At 44.4% G+C, this 25868-nt stretch overlaps 1 protein-coding gene across 4 annotated transcripts in view; it reads left to right on the top strand.

The window, feature by feature from the left end:
- LOC134902689 (small conductance calcium-activated potassium channel protein 2-like) overlaps positions 1-25868 on the top strand; it is a 253127-nt gene that overhangs the window by 201680 nt on the left and 25579 nt on the right. For 3 of the 4 annotated variants that reach the window (XM_063914408.1, XM_063914407.1, XM_063914410.1), the window contains 4 exons: positions 1624-1765; positions 1969-2079; positions 6037-6164; positions 25692-25761. In XM_063914408.1, the coding sequence (XP_063770478.1) occupies positions 1624-1765; positions 1969-2079; positions 6037-6164; positions 25692-25761 (451 nt within the window). The remainder of the gene's footprint in view (positions 1-1623; positions 1766-1968; positions 2080-6036; positions 6165-25691; positions 25762-25868) is intronic. The other variant, XM_063914409.1, reaches the window with a different exon arrangement.

Below are 25868 nucleotides of genomic sequence, written 5' to 3'. Positions count from 1 at the left end.
AATATACAGTTATCTTCCTTGACTCTCCTATCCTGTTTGTCTTGATAAGCAGACCATCCCACTCTCTAGCCAGTATCAAAAATGGCCAAAGTTTCCCTCATGAGTTTAATAGGAATGTAGGTTCAGAATCTATATCTTGTTAGATGGAGCAAACATAAAGTTCCAACAGCTCAAATAACAATGGCAGCAGACCTCATATAATATGGACCATTCTGAAGGGATGAGGCAAGCAAGAAAGTTCTTGAATGATTACAGCATGCAGTGTAGGCTATCATGCATGTGCTTAAGCATGTCCCTTACATGTCACATGCCTGCGGCATGCATGTAAGGGGTTTGGTGAAAGAACCTTTGCCCATTTTGCATATGGCTCATGACATTTAGATTAGTGGGAGAAGTAAATGAAAAAAAAAGCATGCAGACAGCATGGTCGTGTTTAAAGGCTCAGTCCTGTATGCCAAAGGTTCTGTTTGAAATGATAATATCTCTAAAACTCCATTGTGATAGGAGGCATGTTACTGTTACAGGGGTTTTCAAAAGACAAAATGTATTTTGAAGAAGGTGAAATGTTTAAAAAGTAAGTCTCCCCTAGGACCAAAGTGTACTAATGAGAGTGATATGTATAAGAGGCGAGTCCATCCAAGGATTTATCTGTACTATTTACTGTTATATGTACTGTACAAGGTTTATCCATCTAAAGGGCCTAAGTAGATTGTTTTCCTATTTTCCCTTAACTTACGTAGTCTAATCTATACTTTGTATAAAAAAACATATCTACAGTTCATATGTGTCCCATCCCCCCACAAGTGTTTCAATGCATACTAAAAATGTGCTAGTAACATTCAGTCCACACTAGTTTCCCAGTACTGTATTATTGTAGTACATGTGTTATTCAATTTACTGTTTTAAATCAGCTTCCTTTGGTTTAAAGTTTTCCAGTACAAGAAGCAACAGTAATAATAACAACAACAACAACAACAACAACAACAACAACAACAGTAACATATCGGTATCAGGGCCCATGCATCCACACTTGTGTGTTATCCGCACACATTGTAAACCAAGTGCATGTTAAATATGCATTTTTATTATTCACGATCATCAGTTTGCCTGATAAACCCTCTGGATATATGTGTAACTCTGTGTAATAAAACTTTACCATCATTATACTTAAGACAGGCTTAATATGAAAAGCATCAGTAAGGTCTGTACACTTTAATTTAAATATTGATATCTAGGAAGATGTTTTTGAATGCCACAATACCCAGTGCATTAAAATTAATGTTTGATTAGTAACAAAGGCAATTGACTCTCCTTGGACAGTGATATATTTTAAATAAAATATAATGTGAAGAATATTAGTTCACTTGGGTCCTAGGCATAGGAATTCATTTGCATGAGCAAACCTTAAGGATTGGGTCTTTAAACCCTTCTGGTGTAAGCATTTGGATATGTTATTACTACCACTGAAAAAGGTTGGGTAGTTTATTGTTTTGTTTATGAACTTGTTACCAGCCTAACGTTACATTCACCTAATCTTGCTGCATGACAATAATTTTAGGGTCCAGCAATCTCCCTTACCAAGCTCACTCACTCTCAGCTTCCTTTCTTTGCTCTCCTTGACAGGTACCATGACAAACAGGAGGTGACCAGTAACTTCCTGGGTGCCATGTGGCTCATTTCAATAACGTTCCTGTCCATTGGTTATGGAGACATGGTGCCCAATACATATTGTGGAAAGGGAGTCTGTCTGCTGACTGGCATCATGGTAAGACTATAACCAGTAGAGTTGCGCTCTTGCATCCTCCATTCCCCTTTGTCTCGCTGCTTCTCTTTGCCCTACATCCTTCCTCTTCATCCCTTTTTTCCTTCTGACTCCTACCTCATGTTTCTTGTTTGATCCCTTCCTGTCTTTATCCTTTTTCCTTCTTGTTCCATGCTCTGCATTGAGTCTGTCCTTTCCTTCCACAGGGTGCAGGCTGCACAGCTCTGGTTGTTGCTGTTGTTGCGAGAAAGTTGGAACTCACCAAAGCTGAGAAACACGTACACAACTTTATGATGGACACACAACTTTCAAAGCGGGTACAGAGTGACTGGGAGAGATGGGAAATGGGGTGGCATCTGGCGGAGATAATACTTTGGGTGTAATTAGACAGAGAAAGCATTAAAATGATTAAAGTCTTAAAAGGCATAGGATATCTCTATATGTGTCTTCATCCTTTGTCTTCATCAACGTCTTCTTTTATTTCTTCTGTGCCTGCTCTCATATTATGTCCATTTACATTTTCCTTTCTTCTGTAGTAAGCATAGAATCCTTAAGTTACAATTTTTTAAAATGTGCGCAAAGTTCTAAAAGCTTTATGAAAAAGATACACAAAGCTTCAGGCATCACTACTATCCACAAATTCAAAGAGTAACATTGCAATATTGTATTATTTTTGCATTTTATGTTTTACATGTATATGACATTACTAGATTTAATGCTACCGGTTGAGTCTCCCATATCCAAAAATCCAGAATATTACAAAATCCAAAAATATTTGAGCACGACTGAGATAGTGACATCTGTGCTTTCTGATACATCAGTGTACACAAACTTTGTTTCATGCAGAAACTCATTAAAATATTGCATAAAATGACCTTCAAGCTGTGTGTATAAGGTGTATATGAAGCATAATTGCATTCTGTTTTTGGACCTGGGTCCCATCCCCAAGATATCTCATTATGGAATATGTAAGAATTCCAAAATATGGAAAAATCTGAAATCCAAAATACATCTGGTCCCAAGCATTTATATATATAGGCTTTGTGTGTACTGTACATTATCAGAATAATCTGCTTTACATGAGATAACCAGGAAAGTTTACTAGTACAGGTTGAGTATCCCATATCCAAATATTCCGAAATACGGAATATTCTGAAATACGGACTTTTTTGAGTGAGAGTGAGATAGTGAAATCTTTGTTTTCTGTGGCTCAACGTACTCAAACTTTGTTTAATACACAAAGTTATAAAAAATATTGTATTAAATGAACGTCAGGCTGAGTGTATAAGGTGTATATGAAACATAAATGAATTGTGTGAATGTAAACACACTTTTTTTAGTGCACAAAGTTATTAAAAATATTGGATAAAATGACCTTCAGGCTGTGTATATAAGGTGTATATGAAACATAAATACATTCTGTGCTTAGACTTGGGTCCCATCGCCATGATATCTCATTATGGTATGCAATTATTCCAAAATACGGAAAAATCCAATATCCAAAATACCTCTGGTCCCAAGCATTTTGGACAAGGGATACTCAACCTGTAATGGCTAAATGTAACTGAAACATAACATTATTTATTTAGTAAATAAGTATTTTCTATGCTTGACATTTCCTACAGACTTACGAATAATCAAGTTCCTCCCATAATGAATTTAAGCTAAAACAGTCTTTGCTTCTTGGACACATTCTAATATCTGCAAATACTATATAATATGAAAGCATGCAGTAGTCTCTTTTTCTGTTTCACCAGTCATCAGTGCTTTTGCTCTCTCTGCACATTTACTGTATACGTGTCTGCATGTTTTCATATGTACAAGTATGTATGTCTCTCCATGCATGTATGTCTCTTAGACTATTCTACATGAAATAGATACCCTAACTACAGTAGGGATCATTTACATAAGGCAGCATATTGACTGACATCTTTATTTGAGGTTCTGTATGCTACCTGCAACTAGAATAACTTGCCTTGCTTGTTTCCTGCTTGCTATTCCTTTATACATCCAACATGTGCATTAACACTAAACCACTCATTAAACTACTTTTACATGGAGGAGTTACTGCTCATTATGGGCCTGATTCAGAGTCCAGTGCTATGCTGATATTCACGCAAATGGCCAATGGGGTAAATTTACTAAGGTGAGAGGTTTTTTTTAGAACTGGTGATGTTGCCCATAGCAACCAATCAGATTCTATCTGTTATCTTCTATAAGCAGCTAGATAAATGTTAAGTAGAATCTGGTTGGTTGCTATGAGCAACATCACCAGTTCTAAAAAAACCTCCCACCTTAGTAAATTTACCCCAATATTTTGTGTTCTGCAGAACAGACTTGGACGCAGGGTCTGTGGATTTCAGTGGGCATTCCTGGGAGATAACAGGGTGGCTGAGCAGACACTTAGATGTGTCGCTGTACACGGCTGCGCCCAAAGACGCACAGCTGCTCACACAGGAGGCCGTACTCCTGCCATAGGGCTGGTGCAGGTGCCAGTGGTGCTCTCGATGGTGCATCTGAAGACGCACCGGGATGGAAATGCACTGTCACAAGGCACTACAGGTGGGCATGTCAGTAAGCAACTCTGAATCAGTACCTTTATCAAAGCAACAAAAACAAATTAAGGATGACTGTAGGCCTGATTCAGATTTGTAAAGTAAAGCAAGAAAAGAAAGTAAGGACCTAATTCAGACCTGATCGCTGTTGTGCGAAATTGAACAGCGACCGATTATTGAACGACTGCGCATGTGTACGGATTGTAATGCGCAGGCGCGAGACCAAACTACGAAAAAATCCTGCGTCTTTTTTGATCGCTAGGCGAATGCAGGCTGATTAACAGCAAGCGGGCATGTGGGGGTGGTAACTGGCCATTCTGTGGGAGTGTCAGGAAAAATGCAGGCGTTCTCAAGCGTTTTCAGGGAGGGTGTGTGACATCAGCTCCGGCCCAATCAGCCTGTTTCTATCGCACTGTAGGAATAAGTCCTGGGCTACGCACAGACTGCACAGATAGGAAAAATCATTTGAGCGAGTTGCGAATGGATTTGCAGCTGACCGCCATTTACAAAGCTTTTCGCACGGCGTACGCAGACTTGCAAGGGGCGGTTTTTCACTCTGGGTGGTGACTATCCGATCGCAAACCTCTGCAAATTCACATATTTGTGATCAGGTCTGAATTAGGCCCCAAGTTTGTGTATGGAACAATCCATGTTTATATTTTCTCTCTACTGGGTAAATACTGGCTGCTTTTGCATGTAGCCTGCAAATGTTAGACAGCTTTATTTTTACACTGCAATTTAGATTTCAGTTTGAACACACCCCACCCAAATCTAACTCTCTCTGTATAGTTTTGCCCATGGTTTTGTCCAGTTGCTTGCTTTTTTGCTTTACTTACAAACATGAATCAGGCCCTGTGTGCTGAGAGGTCAGGTCAATGAGTTTTAAGTTTTCCAAGCAACATTTGCAGAAAGTACAAGATGCATGGAAATCCATCTAAAGTAAACCCCTGAGCTAACATGTAACTTGAGAAAAGCTGTGTGTTTAGATTCTTCATACATCAGACTTGCACATACTATACTGTACACCTTAGTGTTTTTAGTTGTTTTCAGCGCTTTTCCAAAGCATGTGCAAAGCATTTCCTAATGAGCACCACATACTTTATGATAAGTTGCATGTGTGCTATCTGTAGTGTGTATGTGTGGTTATATATATATATATATATATATATATACACACATAAATACTGTACATATATCTAATGTGTCAGTGTACTCAGCATGAATGGTAAATATCATTGCTGGACAATGGGCAAGTACTTTGGCAGCCTTGTTTATTGTCCAGTTTATTGTAACTGACTAAGACAAAGGTTCCCTATCCTTAAAGTGCTATCAGTGTTGCCATGATGTAAGTAGTACCATTTGTGCCCAGTTTATGCAGTACACAAATTATAACAAATCATGTGGTGATAGCACAAAGTATTGTATAGAAATAGTTCCACAGCCACGTACGCATAGGAAAATTGGTATTTTAGCATGCATTGAGAAATATGGAAGGAAGGTGGGTGGTTTTGTGTATATAACTTTGTAATCACTTCTTCACTATCATCTACCCTCCCCCTTGAAGCCTCTCATGCTAAACACCCCCTCACTGTAGTCTACCTTTCCATCTTTCCTTTGCTCCTATTCTCTCCCACTCCATCACTCTTTCTTTCTGTCTTGTTGTCTGCCAGTCATTAGATCTTCCTGACTTGTTGTTTTCTTATTTTGGTATTATTTCAGGTGAAAAATGCAGCTGCCAATGTGCTCAGGGAAACGTGGCTCATTTATAAACACACAAAACTCGTGAGGAAAATCGACCATGCTAAAGTACGCAAACATCAACGCAAGTTCCTGCAAGCAATTCACTTGTAAGTGAGAAGGGGAGGGAAAGAAAGATGTCAGAGATAACCGAGGGCAATCAGGGTAACAGACTTTCCGCCGATAATCGTAACTTTCCGACACTTCAATATTCAATTAAAGTGCATTTTTTCCGCCCTGTCAGAAATTCCGACAGGTTGAAAACACATGGATGAGCGGAGTCCATGTGTTTTTCAACCCCTCATAAGAGAGGGTGGAAATGAATGGTCGGAATAGGAGTGGAGACGGGCTGAAACGGACCGCTATTGAATAGTGAAGTGTCAGATCCTTTCCGTTGGAGAGGATCCGAGTTTAATTGAATATACCCCATAGAGAGGGATGGATTGATGATTAGAGCAGCAAGAGAGAAAGGTAATAGTAACTAGCAGTAGTCTATTTAAGTGCAAAACATCAGTGTTCATTCCAGGGTTGCACTGAGGGGGTCATTTCTATTACTAAGAGGTGCAAGCTGCCTGCCCACTTATATCTGATGCTACTGCACTTACATTTCAACCCAGTCACCACTGTAGGAATTTCTCATTTGCAGGAATTTCTTTTGCTCTATGATTCCCCTGCAGAGTGGGGTATAAAAATTAAAACATTAGTGGAAACTGCTATCAAATCTTCCTTGTACCACCCCAGTGACTTGTTATTTTATTTCTTCCTCAAAATGGCTTGTTTCAAATTCAGTAATGTATTAGTATATTACAGTAGTTCTATACTGCTTGTAAGTAGTGATGTGCACCGGACATTTTTCGGGTTTTGTGTTTTGGTTTTGGATACGGTTCCGCGGCCGTGTTTTGGATTCGGACGCGTTTTGGCAAAACCTCACCGAATTTTTTTTGACGGATTCGGGTGTGTTTTGGATTCGGGTTTTTTTCAAAAAACCCTCAAAAACAGCTTAAATCATAGAATTTGGGGGTCATTTTGATCCCATAGTATTATTAACCTCAATAACCATAATTTCCACTCATTTCCAGTCTATTCTGAACACCTCACACCTCACAATATTATTTTTAGTCCTAAAATTTGCACCGAGGTCGCTGGATGGCTAAGCTAAGCGACACAAGTGGCCGACACAAACACCTGGCCCATCTAGGAGTGGCACTGCAGTGTCAGGCAGGATGGCACTTCAAAAAAATAGTCCCCAAACAGCACATGATGCAAAGAAAAAAAGAGACGCACCAAGGTCGCTGTGTGACTAAGCTAAGCGACACAAGTGGCCGACACAAACACCTGGCCCATCTAGGAGTGGCACTGCAGTGTCAGGCAGGATGGCACTTCAAAAAAATAGTCCCCAAACAGCACATGATGCAAAGAAAAAAAGAGGCGCACCAAGGTCGCTGTGTGACTAAGCTAAGCGACACAAGTGGCCGACACAAACACCTGGCCCATCTAGGAGTGGCACTGCAGTGTCAGGCAGGATGGCACTTCAAAAAAATTGTCCCCAAACAGCACATGATGCAAAGAAAAAAAGAGGCGCACCAAGGTAGCTGTGTGACTAAGCTAGTATACTTGACGACACAGAGGTAGGTAGAGCAGTGGCCTACTGTACCGTAATGCTATATATTATATACTGGTGGTCAGCAAACTGTGCAAAACTGAAATGCACCACAGGTATGGATGGATAGTATACTTGACGACACAGAGGTAGGTACAGCAGTGGCCTTCCGTACCGTACTGCTATATATACTGGTGATCACTGTGTCAGCAAACTGCACAACTGAAATGCACCACAGGTATAGAATGTAGATGGATAGTATACTTGACGACACAGAGGTAGGTACAGCAGTGGCCTTCCGTACCGTACTGCTATATATACTGGTGGTCACTGTGTCAGCAAACTGCAAAACTAAAATGCACCACAGGTATAGAATGTAGATGGATAGTATACTTGACGACACAGAGGTAGGTACAGCAGTGGCCTTCCGTACCGTACTGCTATATATACTGGTGGTCACTGTGTCAGCAAACTGCAAAACTAAAATGCACCACAGGTATAGAATGTAGATGGATAGTATACTTGACGACACAGAGGTAGGTACAGCAGTGGCCTTCCGTACCATACTGCTATATATACTGGTGGTCACTGTGTCAGCAAACTGCACAACTGAAATGCACCACAGGTATAGACTGTAGATGGATAGTATACTTGACGACACAGAGGTAGGTACAGCAGTGGCCTTCCGTACCGTACTGCTATATATACTGGTGGTCACTGTGTCAGCAAACTGCAAAACTAAAATGCACCACAGGTATAGAATGTAGATGGATAGTATACTTGACGACACAGAGGTGGGTACAGCAGTGGCCTTCCGTACCGTACTGCTATATATACTGGTGGTCACTGTGTCAGCAAACTGCAAAACTAAAATGCACCACAGGTATAGAATGTAGATGGATAGTATACTTGACGACACAGAGGTAGGTACAGCAGTGGCCTTCCGTACCGTACTGCTATATATACTGGTGGTCACTGTGTCAGCAAACTGCAAAACTATAATGCACCACAGGTATAGAATCTAGATGGATAGTATACTTGACGACACAGAGGTAGGTACAGCAGTGGCCTACTGTACCGTAATGCTATATATTATATACTGGTGGTCACTGGTCAGCAAAACTCTGCACTGTACTCCTTCTATATAATATTATACTGGTGGTCCCCAGTCCCCACAATAAAGCAGCACACTGAGCACAGATATGGAGTGTTTTTCAGGCAGACAACGTATACTGGTGGTCACTGTCAGCAAAACTCTGCACTTTACTCCTATATAATACAGCTGCTCCCCAGTCCCCACAATTAAGCAGTGTGAGCACAGATATATGCAGCACACTGAGCACAAATATGGAGTGTTTTTCAGGCAGACAACGTATACTGGTGGTGGTCACTGTCAGCAAAACTCTGCACTGTACTCCTCCTATATAATATTATACTGGTGCTCCCCAGTACCCACAATAAAGCAGCGTGAGCACAGATATATGCAGCACACTGAACACAGATAAGGAGCGTTTTTTTCAGGCAGAGAACGGATAAAACTGGTGGTAAAACTCTGCACTGTACTCCTCCTATATTAATATAAAGCTTCTCCCCAGTCCCCACAATGATATAAGCAAGCACAAATATTTGCATCAACTCAACAATGAATAAACGGAGAGGACGCCAGCCACGTGCTCTCCCTAACATTTGCAATGCACGAGTGAAAATGGCGGCGACGCGCGGCTGCTTATATAGAATCCGAATCTCGCGAGAATCCGACAGGGGATGATGACGTTCCGGCGCGCTCGGGTTAACCGAGCCATACGGGAGAATCCGAGTATGCATCGGACCCGTGTAAAATGGGTGAAGTTCGGGGGGGGGTTCGGTTTCCGAGAAACCGAACCCGCTCATCACTACTTGTAAGGCTGTGTGGGTCACGCCCCAGTGATTGTAAGGATTAACAACACATCCATGACATTAAAATGAAGGACTTTTGAACTACAGATGGGTCCATGTTTATCTTGGCCTTTAATAGGATTAACTGAGACTGGGCAGTCGGACTTAATCCCCTGCTGTAATGACTTAATCCCCTGCTGTATTGTTCTCTGTATTGTACTGCAGCTGAGAACAATAGATGAAGGGCTTATGTAAATAAACCATGGTGTGCCTAGGCGCAGCAAAGAAGCCAAGATAACCGTGGATCTATCTGTATGTGGTGACAGTGTGCTGAGTGGGGGATGCTCTCCCGTTTGCCCCATGACTAGTCACTGCAGCTCAGTGTATTTACTGTAAATATGAGCTTGGTATTGTATTTTTAGGCTACACTGATCGCCTAGGCCAGTATGCATATGGAACATATTTATCCAAGTGAAACCCCCTCAGAATAGTTTTTATCATACTCAACAAACCTATAAAAGCAAGTTCTGAAACAAAAACATAAGCACAGGCCAGATAAATGTATATGTGTCTTTACAAACAAAGAGAACAACGCCTTTTACCCCCTGTGCCATTCAGCAGCATATTATCTGTGTGTGTGTGTGTGTGTGCGTGTTTGTTTAACTGTCCACTGATTTTTAGTTACGTGTCCTACTGCAGATGTACTGGCGATGTGGTGTATAACTTCTCATTCCTGATAACATATTAGTACAGAGTGCACAGATTTCCCTAAATTCATAGTTACAGAAAAACAGAAGAACAGCTTTGTGTCAGTATTTCACTGGGGAATCGTCAGGGAGCTGAACATTGCTCAGTTACTTCAGTTATGCTTTTTAATAAATGAAACCCCCCAAAAAAATTTCAGTCATCACAGTGAGCACTACAATGATAGACTATAGCTCTTTCAAGGATATTTAGTAAATAGACCCCTATACCTTGTGGAAGGTTTGATTCCACTAGTGAGCAATAGTATATCTAACTGGGATCCAGTCATGTGACCGGCGCTCGGGATACCGGCGGTCACCATGCCGACGCCGGGATCCTACCCGCTTACCAGCCCGACAATTGACATGCCGACTGAAAGGGACTATTCCCACCCATGGGTGTCCACGACACCCATAGAGGGGGAATAGAACCTGTGGCGAGCCACTGAGCCCGCTGCATGGCGAGTGCAGTACTCGCCCACCCCCGCCGCCAGCATTCTGCTGCCGGGATCCCCAGGTCGGTGTGCTGACGCCGGGATCTCCAGCGCTGGTCAGCTGGAAAACACATATTGTCATCACCTGTGAGCCACATTTCTAGAAACTATGGTAATTATAATGTGCACCAAACAGTAAACGTGCAGCCATGGTAGGGTAGTTGTTAATGTCTTGCCGGCTTTGTTTTCCCAACGTTTCATAGGGGTAAGCTAAATGCCCTATGATGCTTTGCCATGCCTCCTTATACTACAGGCTCACTGGAGTGAAAAGTTTCCCTGCATATGGAGCAGCTAGGAGTGCCAGGTGGGCTTGTTGTATAAATACCTACCTTGGTAGACATTTTGCATAAGAAAGATATACAAGAGTATCCAGAGTATTTAAAATGAAAAAATTAGGGCAGTCCTTGGTTCAAATTTCATACTAATATATTTCATTAATTGACATATGTAAGCACTCACAAAAATGTTATCAACTCAGTAGGCATTCATATGAGGAGATAGTCCATGCATAAAATAGATATATGTTTTACTGCTTTTCAGACGCAATAGTGCTGATTGTGAGTTTGGAGCAAAGCAAGTAAGAGCAAGTAACTGTAGGGGTAATTCAGAGTTGATCGCAGTAGCTAATTTGTTAGCAGTTGGGCAAAACCATGAGCACTGCAGGTGGGGAAGATGTACAAATGTGCAGAGAGATTTAGATGTGAGAGGGACTGTCTAAACCCAAATCTAGTTTGTAGATGAAAAGTACAGCTGTCCTGTGAAAGCATCTCACTGCTGCGATCGTCTCTGCCTGACTGACAGGCAGAGGCAGTCGCAGGACAGGAGGGGTCGTGCCAACGGCGTTAGAACGCCGTTGGTGGGGGCGCGGTCTGGACAAAGCAGGTGTGTCCGGACCATTACGTGTTGGGGGGGTGTCACACACAGCTGCTGCGACCCGGAACACGGAGAGTAGCCACCTGCCAGCACAGCTAGGCTGCACAGGCAGGGAGCTACTTGGCGGGTGCAAAAGCATTGCCACCGTGCAATGCTTTCACACCTGTGCGGCGGGGGTGCAGGGCCTGACATGTGGGGCGTTCCCCCCCGCATGTCAGAGAAACTGATCGTAGATGTGCTAAATTTAGCACATCTACGATGAGGTCTGAATCACCCCCAGGATTTGTACAAGTGCAAAGTTACTTGCTTTGTGTTCCACTCCGAATCAGCCTCTATGGCTCCTCTCAGAGGAATGCTCAATGTGTATTTCTCCAAAAAACATACAATAGTCACTAAAAGAGTATTGTCATGACATGCACCATAATTGGAGGACAAATTCATACCTCCCATGCGCATGCGCTCAGCATCTGTTCACCCATAGCAGAGCAGTGGTTAGACAAAGTGCTCTCCCCCCCCCCCCCCCCCCCCCATGTGAATGAATACTGTATATGGAGACGAATAAATATGGACAAAATAAATTGAAGCTTGCTCCCATCTGATTTGCCTGAGATTTGTTTAGCTAATGCTTGAAATGGCTACCATGGAAACATTAAAATACAGCAGCAATGCAGAGATTTGTAGCCAAACAGGTGCCAGATTACACAGAGAAGAAAGATTTGTCTATCAAGTCGCTATCACAGGTTATAGCTAAAAGAGGAGTACAGTAGGATGCAGGCGTGGAGCTAATCAGATTACGGCATGAAGCATCAGCTATAATGGTTTCATTTGTTTATGTACTCTGTAATGGGCCCGGCGGATCCCTTGTGGCGCCATATAAGTAAAAGATAATAATAATAATAATAATAATAATAAACTTTTTATTTAATTTGAATTTGCTTAAATGCATATATGTATTCTACTTACTAAAAAAGGACATAAAAGTCCTGATAACATAGTTATATTTTGAAATATTTCAGTATATAGTAAAAACACCATAATAGTCCACTGTATGTATATTAGAGTGTTCTGCAATATAAAGGTGCTATTGCAGTATCATAATGACATTGCTACATAAGGTGTTTTTTTTTTTTTTTGTGCTAGTTATTTTCCACCAAATGTTATATTTAAATTTTTGTTGAATCTAGAAGTGAGTGGCAGGCTTCCAGTTCTATTGAGCATGCATGTGCTCCCTGGCACCTAACTAGCAAGGCAGGCAGTAAAACTACTGTTTCTGCTGACTACTAATGTCGCGGGTGAGGTGAGAATCACTTAGCTGCCCTGGTGACTTTTTCTTGCAAGATAGCCGAAAAGAAGATTCTCTATTGCTGCAGTAATCATTGATAAAAAATCTTCTTTTTGGAAGGGTCTTAATAAATAGACCCCAAAGTCATCTGAAGTCCACGGTAAGGACACACACATGTTTACATACACACTATATATATATTTGCATGTATAGTTGAGTTTAGAATGAATTATCAGCAACAAGCTAAACTATAGTGCACTTTTACTAGTGTCCCGTGTGAAATTAGGGTCGCCCATGTGACCAGAACATTACTCACACTATAAAAGACATGTTGGGCTAGATGTACTAAGCCTTAAAAAGTGATAAAGTAGAGAGTTATAAACTGCCAGCCAATCAGCTCCTAATTGTCATTTTTCAAACACAGCCTGTCGCATGGCATTTAGGAGCTGATTGGCTGGTACTTTATCTCTCTCCACTTTATCACTTTTCAAGGCTTAGTACATCTCTCTCATAGGCCCTCATTCCGAGTTGTTCGCTCGCAAGCTGCTTTTAGCAGCATTGCACACGCTAAGCCGCCGCCTACTGAGAGTGAATCTTAGCTTATCAAAATTGCGAACGAAAGATTCGCAATATTGCGAAAAGACTTCTCTGTGCAGTTTCTGAGTAGCTCGAGACTTACTCTGCCAGTGCGATCAGTTCAGTGCTTGTCGTTCCTGGTTTGACGTCACAAACACACCCAGCGTTCGCCCAGACACTCCTCCGTTTCTCCAGCCACTCCCGCGTTTTTCCCAGAAACGGCAGCGTTTTTTCACACACACCCATAAAACGGCCAGTTTCCGCCCAGAAACACCCACTTCCTGTTAATCACATTACGATCACCAGAACGAAGAAAAAAATAAGAATTTACTTACCGATAATTCTATTTCTCGTAGTCCGTAGTGGATGCTGGGAACTCCGTAAGGACCATGGGGAATAGCGGCTCCGCAGGAGACTGGGCACATCTAAAGAAAGCTTTAGGATCACCTGGTGTGCACTGGCTCCTCCCCCTATGACCCTCCTCCAAGCCTCAGTTAGGATACTGTGCCCGGACGAGCGTACACAATAAGGAAGGATTTTGAATCCCGGGTAAGACTCATACCAGCCACACCAATCACACTGTACAACTTGTGATCTGAACCCAGTTAACAGCATGATAATAGAGGAGCCTCTAGAAAAGATGGCTCACTACAACAATAACCCGAATTTTTTTTTGGTAACAATAATTATGTACCAGTATTGCAGACAATCCGCACTTGGGATGGGCGCCCAGCATCCACTACGGACTACGAGAAATAGAATTATCGGTAAGTAAATTCTTATTTTCTCTGACGTCCTAGTGGATGCTGGGAACTCCGTAAGGACCATGGGGATTATACCAAAGCTCCCAAACGGGCGGGAGAGTGCGGATGACTCTGCAGCACCGAATGAGAGAACTCCAGGTCCTCCTCAGCCAGGGTATCAAATTTGTAGAATTTTACAAACGTATTTGCTCCTGACCAAGTAACTGCTCGGCAAAGTTGTAAAGCCGAGACCCCTCGGGCAGCTGCCCAAGATGATCCCACCTTCCTTGTGGAGTGGGCATTTACAGATTTTTGGCTGTGGCAGGCCTGCCACAGAATGTGCAAGCTGAATTGTACTACAACTCCAACGAGCAATCGTCTGCTTAGAAGCAGGAGCACCCAGCTTGTTGGGTGCATACAGGATAAACAGCGAGTCAGATTTTCTGACTCCAGCCGTCCTGGAAACATATATTTTCAGGGCCCTGACCACGTCAAGCAACTTGGAATCCTCCAAGTCCTTAGTAGCCGCAGGTACCACAATAGGTTGGTTCATGTGAAATGCAGAAACCACCTTAGGTAGAAATTGAGGACAAGTCCTCAATTCTGCCCTGTCAGAATGAAATATTAAGTAAGGGCTTTTATATGATAAAGCCGCCAATTCTGACACACGCCTGGCTGAAGCCAGGGCTAACTCGTCACTTCCATGTGAGATATTTTAAGTCCACAGTGGTGAGTGGTTCAAACCAATGTGACTTTAGGAAACTCAACACAACATTGAGATCCCAAGGTGCCACTGGAGGCACAAAAGGAGGCTGTATATGCAGTACCCCTTTTACAAATGTCTGAACTTCAGGCACTGAAGCCAGTTCTTTTTGGAAGAAAATCGACAGGGCCGAAATTTGAACCTTAATGGACCCCAATTTTTTTCCCATAGACAGTCCTGTTTGCAGGAAATGGAGGAAACGACCCAGTTGAAATTCCTCTGTAGGGGCCTTCTTGGCCTCACCCCACGCAACAAATTTTCGCCAAATGCGGTGATAATGTTTTGTGGTTACGTCCTTCCTGGCCTTGACCAGGGTAGGGATGACTTCATCCGGAATGCCTTTTTCCTTCAGGATCCGGCGTTCAACCGCCATGCCGTCCAACGCAGCCGCGGTAAGTCTTGGAACAGACAAGGCCCCTGCTGGAGCAGGTCCTTTCTTAGAGATAGAGGCCACGGTTCGTCCGTGAGCATCTCTTGAAGTTCCAGATACCAAGTCCTTCTTGGCCAATCCGGAACCACGAGTATAGTTCTTACTCCTCTCCTTCTTATTATTCTCAGTACTTTTGGTATGAGAGGCAGAGGAGGGAACACATACACTGACTGGTACACCCACGGCGTTACCAGAGCGTCCACCGCTATTGCCTGAGGGTCCCTTGACCTGGCGCAATATCTGTCTAGTTTTTTGTTTAGACGGGACGCCATTATGTCCACCTTTGGTTTTTCCCAACGGTTTACAATCAGGTGGAAGACTTCTGAGTGAAGTCTCCACTCTCCCGGGTGAAGGTCGTGTCTGCTGAGGAAGTCTGCTTCCCAGTTGTCCACTCCCGGAATGAACACTGCTGACAGTGCTATCACATGATTTTCCGCCCAGCGAAAATCCTTGCAGCCTCTGCCATTGCCCTCCTGCTTCTCGTGCCGCCCTGTCTGTTTACGTGGGCGACTGACGTGATGTTGTCCGATTGGATCAATACCGCCTGACCCTGAAGCAGGGGTTTCGCTTGACTTAGGGCATTGTAAATGGCCCTTAGTTCCAGAATGTTTATATGAAGAGATGTCTCCAGGCTTGACCATAAGCCCTGGAAATTCCTTCCCTGTGTGACTGCTCCCCAGCCTCGCAGGCTGGCATCCGTGGCCACCAGGACCCAGTCCCGAATGCCGAATCTGCGGCCCTCTAGAAGATGAGCACTCTGCAACCACCACAGGAGGGATACCCTTGTCCCTGGTGACAGGGTTATCCGCTGAAGCATCTGAAGATGCGACCCGGACCATTTGTCCAGTAGGTTCCACTGTGCGTGGAATCTGCCGAATGGGATTGCTTCGTAGGAAGCCACCATTTTTACCCAGAACCCTTGTGCATTGATGCACTGGGACTTGGTTCGGTTTTAGGAGGTTCCTGACTAGCTCGGATAACTCCCTGGCTTTCTCCTCCGGGAGAAGCACCTTCTTTCTGGACTATGTCCAGAATCATCCCTAGGAACAGAAGACAAGTCGTCGGAACCAGCTGCGATTTTGGAATATTGAAAATCCAATCGTGCTGCCACAACACTACCTGATATAGTGCTACACCGATCTCCAACTGTTCCCTGGATCTTACCCTTATCAGGGAATCGTTCAAGTAAAGGATAACTAAAATTCCCTTCCTTCGAAGGAATATCATCATTTCGGTCATTACTTCAGTAAAGACCCAGGGTGCCGTGGACCATCCCTACGGCAGCGTCCGAACTGATACAGTTCTGTACCATAACCTGAAATACCCTTGGTGAGAAGGGTAAATTTTGACATGAAGGTAAGCATCCTTGATGTCCCGAGACATCATGTAGTCCCCTTCTTCCAGGTTTGCAAGCACTGCTCTGAGTGACTCAATTTTGAATTTGAACCTCTGTATGCAAGTGTTCAAAGATTTTAGATTTTAGAGTTTAAAATCGGTCTCACCGAGCCGTCTGGCTTCGGTACCACAATAGTGTGGAATAATACCCCGTTCCCTGTTGCAGGAGGGGTACCTTGATTATCACCTGCTGGGAATACAGCTTGTGAATGGCTTCCAAAACTGCCTCCCTGTCAGCGGGAGACGTCGGTAAAACAGACTTTTGGAAACGGCGAGGGGAATACGTCTCGAATTCCAATTTGTACCCCTGAAATATTATCTGAAGGATCCAGGGGTCTACTTGCGAGTGAGCCCACTGCGCACTGAAATTCATTGAGAACGGGACCCCACCGTGCCTGAACTTGTAAAGCCCTAGCGTCATACTGAGGGCTTGGCATAGGCGGAAAAGGGTTTCTGTTCCTTGGAACTGGCTGATCTCTGCAGCCATTTTCCTCTCCCTCTGTCACGAGCAGAAAAGAGGAACCCTTTTGCCCGCTTGCCAACCAGGACTGCGCCTGATAATACGGCGTCTTATTTTGAGAGGCGACCTGGGGTACAGCCCCTCTTTTAAGGCAATACTTCCAAATGCCGTTTGGAATCCGCATCACCTGACCACTTTACTGGAATAATTGGACAACGCACTTATACTTGATGCCAGTCGGCAAATATTCCGCTGTGCATCATGCATATATAGAAATGCATCTTTTAATTGCTCTATAGGCAATAATATACTGTCCTTATCTAGGATATCATATTTCCAGTCAGGGAATCCGACCACGCCAACCCAGCACTGCACATCCAGGCTGAGGCGATTGCTGGTCGCAGTATAACACCAGTATGTGTGTAAATACATTTTAGGATACGCTCCTGCTTTCTATCAGCAGGATCCTTAAGGGCGGCCATCTCAGGAGAGGGTAGAGCCCTTGTTTTTACAAGCGTGTGAGCGCTTTATCCACCCTAGGGGGTGTTTCCCAACGCACCCTAACCTCTGGCGGGAAAAGGTATACTGCCCATAACTTTTTTGAAATTATCAATTGTTATCGGGGGGAAACCCACGCATCATCACACACCTCATTTTATTTCTCAGATTCAGGAAAACTACAGGAAGTTTTTCCTCACCAAACATAATACCCCATTTTTTTGGTGGTATTCATATTATCAGAAAAGTGTAAACTTTTCCCATTGCCTCAATCATGCAATGTGTGGCCTTATTGGAAATCACGGTTGTCTCTTCACCGTCGACACAGGAGTCAGTACCCTTGTCGGCGTCTGTATCTGAGGTAACGGGCGCTTTAGGGCCCCTGTATGAGACGTCTGGACATGCACAAGCTGAGTAGCCGGCTGTCTCATGTCAACCACTGTCTTTTATACAAAGCTGACACTGTCACGCAATTTCAACAGTACATCCACTCAGGTGTCGACCCCCTAGGGGGTGACAACACTATTTCAGACACTCTACTCCGTCTCCTCATAATTTTTCTCCTCATACATGTCGACACCAACGTACCGACACACAGCACACACACAGGGAATGCTCTGATAGAGGACAGGACCCCACTAGCCCTTTGGGGAGACAGAGGGAGAGTTTGCCAGCACACACCAGAGCGCTATATATATACAGGGATAACCTTATATAAGTGTTTTTCCCTTTATAGCTGCTGTATTGTTATATACTGCGCCTAATTTGTGCCCCCCTCTCTTTTTTTAACCCCTTTCTGTAGTGTAGTGACTGCAGGGGAGAGCCAGGGAGCTTCCCTCCAACTGAGCTGTGAGGGAAAATGGCGCCAGTGTGCTGAGGAGATAGGCTCCGCCCCTTTCTCGGCGTCCTTATCATCCTTTTTCTGTATGTTTTGGCAGGGGTTAAATGCATCCATATAGCCCAGGAGTTATATGTGATGCATTTATTTTAGCCATATAAGGTTTTTATATCGATTTATTGCGTCTCAGGGCGCTGCCCCCCCCAGCGCCCTGCACCCTCAGTGACCGGAGTGTGAAGTGTGCTGAGAGCAATGGCGCACAGCTGCGGTGCTGTGCGCTACCTTATCTGAAGACAGGATCGTCTTCTGCCGCCGATTTTTCCGGACCTCTTCGCTTTTCTGGCTCTGTAAGGGGGACGGCGGCGCGGCTCCGGTGACCCATCCAGGCTGAACCTGTGATCGTCCCTCTGGAGCTAATGTCCAGTAGCCTAAGAAGCCCAATCCACTCTGCACGCAGGTGAGTTCGCTTCTTCTCCCCTTAGTCCCTCGATGCAGTGAGCCTGTTGCCAGCAGGTCTCACTGAAAATAATAAACCTAAACTAAAACTTTCACAGAGAGCTCAGGAGAGCCCCTAGTGTGCACCCTTCTCGTCGGGCACAGAAATCTAACTGAGGCTTGGAGGAGGGTCATAGGGGGAGGAGCAAGTGCACACCAGGTGATCCTAAAGCTTTCTTTAGATGTGCCCAGTCTCCTGCGGAGCCGCTATTCCCCATGGTCCTTACGGAGTTCCCAGCATCCACTAGGACGTCAGAGAAACCTTGTAATGCCGTGAGTAAAATTCCTAACTGCATAGCAAATTTACTTGGCGCAGTCGCAGTGCGAATATTGCGCATGCGCAATTAGCGGAAAATCGCTGCGATGCGAAGAAAATTACAGAGCGAACAACTCGGAATGACCACCATAGTGTCTTCAAGAGATAATAAAAAGATTTCACCAAATGCAGCTGAAATTTGGCAACATAAACATTCCATGCAAACAGATCTAGGGCTAGATGCATTATTGCTTGGAGAGTGATAAAATGGAAAGTGATAAACTACCAGCCAACCAGCTCCTAACTGTCATTTTTCAAACAGGGCATGTGACATGGCAGTTAGGAGCTGATTGGCTGCTACTTTTTCTCTCTCCATTTTATCACTCTCCAAGCGATGCTGTATCTAGCCCCTAGGGCGGTATTCAGATGATATATCACCCCCAAGTTCCTTTCTGAAGTGATCCACGTTATCGCGCCCATAGTAATCAGGTTTAGCTGCAAAAAGGGTTAATACAGCCCTGGGCAATCTGTGAAAGGTCAGTCTATCTAAAAACTGATGTATGATGTCAGAAACGTGTTTAAACATTCCTCTAAAGACTAAAGGGGGACATGTACTAAGCAGTGATAAAAGTGGAGACATGAGCCACTTGAGAAGTGCCCATGACAACCAATCAGCTGCTCTGTATACATTTATAGTATGCAAATTATAAATGTTACGTCAATGCTGATCGGTTGCCGTGGGCAACTACTCCACTGGCTCACTTCTCCACTTTTATCACTGCTTAGTACATCTCCCCCTAATCCTTGGATATAACTTCACTATAGCTGTCTATCAGCAGATTTACATGTTTAGCACTGATTATTCTAAGAGTAATTTGTCATTTTCCAGGCAAGTTTTTATGCCCTTTGGATTGTTTTCTATTGTGTACACCTCTGTCCTGTAAACTAGTTGTGTTACAGTCTGTGTTTAGTGTCCTGTTTGTTAACAACAACAAAAATTCTGTTGTGTTTTGTCTTTGTTTTGCTAAATCATCCCCTACCAGAGCTCAGAAGTAAGTTCCTCTCTCCATACCCCACCCAACGTCTCCAACAAGTAACTTCTCCAGATGTGCTTGCCTGCATGGGAATTGAAACAACTGCAAAGTCGTGGTCTTCATCTCTAAGATCTTGTTGTGGTTTTTCATTCACTGATGAATGAGAAAACCTGGCTTTTCTTTTTATTTTCCTTTCTCTGAGCTGTGAGCTTACTGATTTCTGTGATGAGGCTGAGTTTTATGAAAACCATACTGCCTGAGAGAACTGAATCAGATATTGACCTAGATAGTCACATAGAAGAACCCATGAACCCTGTTTTGTTTAGACGTGTCCAGATGATCAAGTTAGCATACATACAATAAAGCTTCTCCACAACTCACATTCTCCTTGTCTCCCTGAATGTCTCAGAAGATGCAGGAACCTCTACTGCATTCCTGGGTAAATAGACCAGCAACCTGGATTCTGATAGGACCATTAAAAAGTCAGCAAGTATGCTACCACCTTTGTAAAAGATTTTTACTAAGGTGCTTCTTCCCCTTGCCTATGCCCTCTGCAGTTTCGCTAATACAGAACCGACAGCCAATTTTGCCCAATAACTTTAACTGCCAGTGAATGCAGAGGCAGAACAGGAGGACCAATCACCAACCACAATATTTCGACTGCAGCCTGTGATTGGTCCTCGCACCCCATTTTCCTTCTGGAGCTGCAAGAGCACAGAGGAGACTACTGGACCAGGTGAACCTATTGATAACCTGCAGTGACACACTGGGGTAAATTTACTAAGATTCGTATTTTCCCGTTTGAGGTCAAAGTTCAATCACGAATGACATCGAAAGTGTAAATATGCAACTTTTTGAATTGATTACGACTAATTTACTAAGCTGCCGTATTCTGCATTTTCGGTTTTCCGATGTCGATGTCATTCATTTTTTTAGGCAGTGTTTTACGTGAGTGACTTGTAAAACACTGCCGACTTTAATACAATAAATCTCGGCCGGATCTGAGAGATCCGTGCAGGGCTTCATTGTGCACCTTGTAAAAAAAAAAAAAATAAGTTTAAACTTAAAAAAAAATTGCGTGGGGTCCCCCCTCCTAAGCCAAACCAGCCTCGGGCTCTTTGAGCCGGCCCTGGTTGCAAAAATATGGGGGAAAAATTGACAGGGGTTCCCCCATATTTAAGCAACCAGCACCGGGCTCTGCGCCTGGTCCTGGTTCCAAAAATACGGGGGACAAAAAGCGTAGGGGTCCCCCGTATTTTTGAAACCAGCACCGGGCTCCACTAGCTGGACAGATAATGCCACAGCCGGGGGTCACTTTTATACAGTGCCTTGCGGCCGTGGCATCAAATATCCAACTAGTCACCCCTGCCCGGGGTACCCTGGGGGAGTGGGGACCCCTTCAATCAAGGGGTCCCCCCCCCCAGCCACCCAAGGGCCAGGGGTGAAGCCCGAGGCTGTCCCCCCCATCCAATGGGCTGCGGATGGGGGGCTGATAGCCTTTGTTGAAAGTAATGAATATTGTTTTTAGTAGCAGTACTACAAGTCCCAGCAAGCCTCCCCCGCAAGCTGGTACTTGGAGAACCACAAGTACCAGCATGCGGCGGAAAACCGGGCCCGCTGGTACCTGTAGTACTACTACTAAAAAAATACCCCAATAAAGACATTACACACACACCTTGAAAGTATAACTTTAATGCATACATACACACCACCATATACACATACTTACCTTATGTTCACACGAGGGTCGGTCCTCTTCTCCAGTAGAATCCATGGTGTACCTGTTGAAAAAATCCTACTCACCAAATCCAGTGTAGAGGGCTCCTCGGATAATCCATTTGTAATCCACGTACTTGTAAAAATAAAAAAACGGGACACCCGACCACGAACTGAAAGGGGACCCATGTTTTCACATGGGACCCCTTTCCCCGAATGCCAGAAACCCCCTCTGACTGATGTCTAAGTGGGTTTCTTCAGCCAATCAGGGAGTGCCACGTTGTGGCACCCTCCTGATCGGCTGTGTGCTCCTGTACTGTCTGACAGGCGGCACACGGCAGTGTTACAATGTAGCGCCTATGCGCTCCATTGTAACCAATGGTGGGAACTTTGTAGTCAGCGGTTGACCGAAAGTGACCTCACCGCTGACCACAAAGTTCCCACCATTGGTTACAATGGAGCGCATAGGCGCTACATTGTAACACTGCCGTGTGCCGCCTGTCAGACAGTACAGGAGCACACAGCCGATCAGGAGGGTGCCACAACGTGGCACTCCCTGATTGGCTGAAGAAACCCACTTAGATATCAGTCAGAGGGGGTTTCTGGCATTCGGGGAAAGGGGTCCCATGTGAAAACATGGGTCCCCTTTCAGTTCGTGGTCGGGTGTCCCGTTTTTTTATTTTTACAAGTACGTGGATTACAAATGGATTATCCGAGGAGCCCTCTACACTGGATTTGGGGAGTAGGATTTTTTCAACAGGTACACCATGGATTCTACTGGAGAAGAGGACCGACCCTCGTGTGAACATAAGGTAAGTATGTGTATATGGTGGTGTGTATGTATGCATTAAAGTTATACTTTCAAGGTGTGTGTGTAATGTCTTTATTGGGGTATTTTTTTAGTAGTAGTACTACAGGTACCAGCGGGCCTGGTTTTCCGCCGCATGCTGGTACTTGTGGTTCTCCAAGTACCAGCTTGCGGGGGAGGCTTGCTGGGACTTGTAGTACTGCTACTAAAAACAATATTCATTACTTTCAACAAAGGCTATCAGCCCCCCATCCGCAGCCCATTGGATGGGGGGGACAGCCTCGGGCTTCACCCCTGGCCCTTGGGTGGCTGGGGGGGGGACCCCTTGATTGAAGGGGTCCCCACTCCCCCAGGGTACCCCGGCCAGGGGTGACTAGTTGGATATTTGATGCCACGGCCGCAAGGCACTGTATAAAATTGACCCCCGGCTGTGGCATCTGTCCAGCTAGTGGAGCCCGGTGCTGGTTTCAAAAATACGGGGGACCCCTACGCTTTTTGTCCCCCGTATTTTTGGAACCAGGACCAGGCGCAGAGCCCGGTGCTGGTTGCTTAAATATGGGGGAACCCCTGTCAATTTTTTTTCCATATTTTTGCAACCAGGGCCGGCTCAAAGAGCCCGAGGCTGGTTTGGTTTAGGAGGGGGGACCCCACGCATTTTTTGTGTGAAAAATTATAACATTTCCCACCCCTTCCCACTGAAAAACATGCACGGATCTCATGGATCCGTGCATGCCTATACAAACACGGGATAAAAAAGCAGGTCTGTTTTTTTTTAGCACTTTTTCACGATTTGTATTTTAGCACGGCAGTGTTTGGCTATTGTCGGCAGTGTTTGTGTTTTGCACTTTTTAGTAAATGACCGATTTCTACCAAATTGCAGGCGTATTTGACCGATGGTGTATTGATTCGTGTTTTTTTCCTAGGACTTCCAAAATATTACGAATGCCCTCATCACTGCCGTGATTTTTGCTTAGTAAATTACCGAGATGACACTTTGAAGAAAAAACGGCATCTCGGACAAAATCGGGACCTTAGTAAATATACCCCACTGTGTGATATGAACACAACTAAGATAATGGCGATTGCTATCAAAGTGCAAATGTGCAATAACCTATAGCAGCTGATCAATTATTGTTTTTTAGTCTCTAAAACTCACCACATACACGTTACTGATTTTTTCCCCTAATGTTGAGCAATAGGATCCTTTTCTAATGATGCCAAATGGGAAGGCTAGATTGCCCATTGTAAAAGCCAAGCAACCAGAACACATGGGGGGCTATTAGTATGATTGGCAGAAGCTTACTGATACAGGATATAGATGGCTACTGATACAGGCTATAGATGGTTCAGCTCAGTGGCGGAACCAATGAGTAGTGGACCCAGTTGCACAATATGCTTTGGGCCCCCCTCCTCCACCACACCCGAAGGTCACAATATGCCTCACGACAGTGGGTGATGGAGAGAGGGTGACAAGCAGTGGGTGACATGGAGGGGCAGACAGTGAGGAGAGAGAGTGAGGGTGATGGGGAGAGGGTGGCAAGCATAGGATGCCAGGGAGAAGCAGTGGGTAACAGGGAGAGGGTGGCATGGAGAGGCAGATGGTAACGGGGACGTGATGAAGTTGAGAGGCTTACAAGCAGAGGGTGACGAGAGAGTCGACCCTCCTCCATCTCTCGTCTGGCACAGAGGCTGTCATAAATGTAAGCGCCAGGCTCAGGGGCTACACTGCAGGCAGTGTTACAGTGTCACTCTGGGGGTAGGAGAGGGAGAGTGCATCCCCTCTGTCCCCTACAGCCGAAACGCCGTCAGTCACCATGTTCAGGCCAGGCAGTGCCTGCGTTGACTCTGGGGTACTGGCTGCGGGTAGCGCAGTGGCATACAATGAGTCATTGTGACTCATTGTAAAGATGGCTGCTGTGGGACCCTTCACTGCTACGTCCTCAAAGCAGTGCACTGGCTGCACCGCCACTAGTTCTGCCACTGGCTCAGCTGCCCAGATGTATGTGCATGTTTAAGAATGATAAATTGATGCTTTTCAGTGATGGAATTCTCAGGCATCATGAAACTGTTGGAGCCACACACATAACCATATCAGGTCATTTTGCTGATATCACCAGGTTTATCCCAGCGTGTCTAGACACATGATCAGTGAAAGCTAATTATTGATCGGTTAATATTGATTACTGTACTAAGTGTATAATACCCAGTAAACATTTCATTTTTAATTCAGTTCTGAAGCTTTAGATAGTGATATCTGTCAGGCATCATGGTCCAGAATTACTCTTCATCATCATAGAAAGCAGCATAATCTCCTTCAGAAAGGGTTGCAGTGGCTGCTCCAGTTTCACACAAACTTCGGCTTTCTGTCAGAGGCAGTGATGATAAAAAGGATAATTCATACTGACGCATGCAAAGATGCTTAACGTACTTCCGATCTCTATCCCATCACAAGATGTGCAACAGTGTAAAGGCCTCTTTTACATAAAAAAGGTCCTCAACTACGCTATGCAGATTTTAACTTTTGCTCGCTCATTTTCAAGTAACTTTGCATGAACTAACACATAAAGATTATTAACCCTGACTGCACTGAACAGTCCCACTTGTTGGAGAAGTTTTAGTGCTGGAAGGGATAATGTTATTTATTCAGCTTTAATTTTTGTGGGGGAAGGAAAGATGTCAGTTGCTTTGCATGTGTCATGTGACTGGCTGTTTGGGAGGTAGGTTTGCCATATGAACCTAACTGTTCTGTCATTTACAGGTTACGCAGTGTGAAAATGGAGCAGAGGAAGCTCAATGATCAGGCCAACACTCTGGTGGATTTAGCAAAGGTGAGCTTTGCTTATGCGATTATCAGTCAGCGGGACTGAAATTGCTCATGGATTGAGATACAATCAGCAGTACTATAGCCTTTAGGCAGGATTTGGCCATTGGAGAA

This window comes from Pseudophryne corroboree, chromosome 1, assembly GCF_028390025.1.
Source record: "Pseudophryne corroboree isolate aPseCor3 chromosome 1, aPseCor3.hap2, whole genome shotgun sequence".
NCBI classification, from domain to species: Eukaryota; Metazoa; Chordata; class Amphibia; order Anura; family Myobatrachidae; genus Pseudophryne; species Pseudophryne corroboree.
The sequence above is the reverse complement of the archived record's forward strand: the minus strand, read 5'-3'. Positions and strand labels throughout refer to the sequence as shown.